At 41.6% G+C, this 4463-nt stretch overlaps 1 protein-coding gene across 1 annotated transcript; it reads right to left on the minus strand.

The window, feature by feature from the left end:
- Positions 1–3353: 3353 nt before the first annotated feature.
- On the minus strand, positions 3354–4022 carry LOC114448883 (hepcidin-like). Its single transcript, XM_028426102.1, has 3 exons — positions 3862–4022; positions 3708–3788; positions 3354–3517 (listed from the first exon to the last, which is right to left on the minus strand). Exons 1-3 carry the CDS (start codon positions 3943–3945, stop codon positions 3392–3394), a joined length of 291 nt encoding a protein of 96 aa, XP_028281903.1. The 5' UTR covers positions 3946–4022; the 3' UTR covers positions 3354–3391.
- Positions 4023–4463: the final 441 nt, after the last annotated feature.

A 4463-nucleotide genomic window follows, 5' to 3' on the forward strand; every position in this document is an offset into this window, starting at 1 on the left:
TCATTCATTATTCGCAACTGAATCATTTTACTGTAATTCACTATATTGATTCAGTGAAGTGAACGTACCCTGTCCACAGCTGTGTCCTGCTGTGTTTCACCAACAGGTTTGCTCAGGTCTATCATCAGGTCTTGTACCTGTCCATGATGAAAACTGATCTTAGTATTCAAACAAAACGTTCATTAAAAGACTGTTTGTGTGTTGTCATGTTGTTACCTCAATTACTGCTGCAGAGCTCTGTTGAATGCAAATAACAGTGAGTTCATCATCAGCATCAGCACTGCATACATTTATTCTCTGTGCTCATGTTCAACACATTGAAAGTGAATAATTATTCAGTGAACGCACCCTGTTTGAGTCCACTGCTGTGTCCTGCTGTAGTTTGCCAACAGGGTTGATCCTTCCCAGGTCTACCTCCAGTTCTTGTACCTGTCCATGATGAAAACTGATCTTAGTATTCCAACAACACATTACTGAGAATATCTGTGTTTGTGTTGTGTCCTGTTGTTACCTGAATAGCTTCTGCAGAGCTCTGCTGAATGCAAATAACAGTGAGTTATTATCACCATCACCACTGCATACATTTATTCTCTGTGCTCATGTTCAACACATTTAATTGCAACTGAATCATTTTACTGTAATTTACTATATTGATTCAGTGAAGTGAACGCACCACTTTGGAGTCCACTGCTGTGTCCTGCTGTGGTTTGCCAACAGGAATGGCATTGCTCAGGTCTACATCCAGTTGTTGTATCTGTCCATGATGAAAACTGATCTTAGTATTCCAACAACACATTTATGAAAATAACTGTTTGTGTTGTGTCATGTTGTTACCTCAGGAGCTGCTGCAGAGCTCTGCTGAATGCAAATAACAGTGAGCACAACGGCCACTGCAACCGCAACACTGAAAGTCTTCATCTTCAGAAGTTTGTTAAAGTCTTTCTCTCTCTTGGAGACTCTTGTCCGCTGCTTTGTGATTGTGAAGTGTGCAGAAGGTGCTGGTATTTATACTCATTAGACTGTCTTATCACTCAGTGTGGATCAGTGTGGATAAAGATATGAGCTGTAATATTATAATATCAGACTTAAAGGAGCCAATCTGATCATAAATGCTCTGTTTGTGTGAAAGCATTCACATGCTTGATAGCACCTTATCAGAGGGAATATTTATTATCTGCACATGGATCAAGCTATAACTGATCGATACTTTGTACTTGTTTATACTTTTCTGTGTATAATTAAAATGGTTTCATTGATACAGCACGGGAGTCAGACACAATTTATGGTAAGTTTTATTAGAGACAGGAAAGTATAAAGAAATACACTCAACAAAAATATAAACGCAACACTTTTGTTTTTGCTCCCATGTTTCATGAGATGGACTTGAAGATCTAAACTTCATTCCAGATACACAATATTACCATTCCTCTCAAACATTGTTCACAAATCTGTCTAAATGTGTGATAGTGAGCACTTCTGCTTTGCTGAGATAATCCATCCCACCTCACAGGTGTGCCACATCAAGATGCTGATCTGACATCATGATTAGTGCACAGGTGTACCTTAAACTGCCCACAATAAAAGGCCACCCTGAAATGTGCATTTTGTTTCTGCTTTATTGGCGGTCTGGGGACTCAGAACCAGTCAGTATCTGGTGTGACCACCATTTGCCTCATGCAGTGCAACACATCTTCTTTGCATAGAGTTTATCAGATTGTCTATTGTGGCCTGTGGAATGTTGGTCCACTCCTCTTCAATGGCTGTGCAAAGTTGCTGGATATTAGTGGGAACTGGTGCACGCTGTCGTATACGCCGGTCAAGCACATCCCAAACATGTTCAATGGGTGACATGTCCGGTGAGTATGCTGGCCATGCAAGAACTGGGACATTTTCAGCTTCCAAGAATTGTGTACAGATCCTTGCAACATGGGGCCGTGCATTATCTTGCTGAAACATGAGGTGATGTTCATGGATGTATGGCACAACAATGGGCCTCAGGATCTCATCACGGTATCTCTGTGCATTCAAAATGCCATCAATAAAATGCACCTGTGTTCTTCGTCCATAACAGATGCCTGCCCATACCATGACCCCACCACCACCATGGGCCACTCGATCCACAACATTGACATCAGCAAAGCGCTCACCCACACGACGCCACACACGCTGTCTGCCATCTGCCCTGAACAATGTAAACCGAGATTCATCCGTGAAGAGAACACCTCTCCAACGTGCTAGACGCCATCGAATGTGAGCATTTGCCCACTCAAGTCTGTTACGGCGACGATCTGGAGTCAGGTTAAGACCCCGATGAGGACGACGAGCATGCAGTTGAGCTTCCCTGAGACGGTTTCTGACAGTTTGTGCAGAAATTGTTTGGTTATGCAAACCAATTGTTTCAGCAGCTGTCTGAGTGGCTGGTCTCAGACGATCTCGGAGGTGAACCTGCTGGATGTGGAGGTCCTGGGCTGGTGTGGTTACTCGTGGTCTGCAGTTGTGAGGCCGGTTGGATGTACTGCCATATTCTCTGAAACGCCTTTGGAGACGGCTTATGGTGGAGAAATGAACATTCAATGCACGAGCAACAGATCTGGTTGACATTCCTGCTGTCAGCATGCCAATTGCACGCTCCCTCAATGCTTGTGGCATCTGTGGCATTTTGCTGTGAGACAAAACTGCACATTTCCGGGTGGCCTTTTATTGTGGGCAGTTTGAGGTACACCTGTGCACTAATCATGATGTCAGATCAGCATCTTGATGTGGCACACCTGTGAGGTGGGATGGATTATCTCAGCAAAGCAGAAGTGCTCACTATCACACATTTAGACAGATTTGTGAACAATGTTTGAGAGGAATGGTAATATTGTGTATCTGGAATGAAGTTTAGATCTTCAAGTCCATCTCATGAAACATGGGAGCAAAAACAAAAGTGTTGCGTTTATATTTTTGTTGAGTGTACAAAGATATAGGTCGATACATGTGTAGATAATAAATATTGCCTCCAATTAGGCGCTAATAGACACATAAATTCAACTTGACTTTGACAGTGTAATGCTATAGTAATAGTAAATCTAGCATGTTACAAAAGAACATAAAAATCAAAACATGGATATAAAACTGGCAGTATGTGAAGCATTTGTTTGTTGGACACTTTTCTTTTTCTTTTGTCTTTTAAACATCAAATTTAATTTCTCAGAATTACACATGTTGACAAACAAATATGACAGAAATCACACATACACTTAGTTGTATTTCAAGAATGCAGTTTATTGCGATATGAAGCAGATGTTTCATGTAATGACTGATGCTGTATGTACTTGAATAAAGTAAGAAGCATTGTCGATTTTTTTTTCTTTTTGATTTTGTCAGCTGCTATTGAACAAGATAACATTTAGATGTTTGTTTTGGAGTCCTGGGGGGCTTTCCTCCATCGGCAGCATACTCCACAGCCGCGCAACCTGCAGCATCCGCAGCAAAAGCGACACTTGACTCGTTTTGGGTCGTAACTGTACGCCATCTGTGCAAAAGAAAAGGGATGTGAGCAAAACATTATGCGTCTTTGTCTTTAGAGTCTGTGCCCTATGCAACATGTCCACTTCCACTCTAAGATCAAGAAGATTAAGAAAACCTTTATTTGTCCCACAATGGGGAAATTGGTTTATTAATCTTACAGTACATAGAATGTTTCATTCAGTGAAGTAACGCACCGTGGTGTGGCCCATTGCAGACTCCTGCTCCTGTTCCCCAAGGGAATGGTCGTTCTTCATTTCCACCTCCAGGTCCTGTCCCTGTAATTGAACCATTCATGAAACAATGTTGTATTTTGTGTTAAAAAACTGCATCAAATGAGTCTGAGTTTACCTCAAAGAACATAGCAGAGCTCTGCTGAATGCACACAACAGTGAGCACAACAGCCACTGCCACTGCAACGCTGATAGGCTTCATCTTCAGACGGTTTGAGTTCAAGTCCGTTAGCTCTCCTGGTGACTCTTGTCAGGTTTCGTCTAAAGGTTGACTAAAGATGGTGCTGCTTTTATACACATTTGGGCCACGGTTGCCTCATCACTCAGCTGCTTTCGGCAGCATGGTTCTCTAATTGTGTACACTTTTGAAGTACCTGCTTGCCAACGTTTTCCTGTGATATGCAACATTAACTGTTACTGAGTGGCAGTTATTGATATTGTGCTAGGAGTATTTCCAAATATTTTGTGCAATAACTAAAAACCCCTGCTTCCTTATAGTCTTTTCATGGCACCAACTGCTCTTCACCACTTACATTGTGTCATGTTAACCATGACAGAAACCCAAAGTATAAATAATGTGCAGGTCAAAGGTGTAAACAACACAATTTGTGTTCTTCTGGTTACCAATGTAAATATTTACATTAGCTCACCAATGCCATTGGAACAAAGGAGTGATAGTGGCTAAAAAATAGGGATGTCATTTATAACATTTCTGATCAG

The sequence above is a fragment of the Parambassis ranga genome, chromosome 16 (genome assembly GCF_900634625.1).
Source record: "Parambassis ranga chromosome 16, fParRan2.1, whole genome shotgun sequence".
Lineage (NCBI taxonomy): Eukaryota > Metazoa > Chordata > Actinopteri > Ambassidae > Parambassis > Parambassis ranga.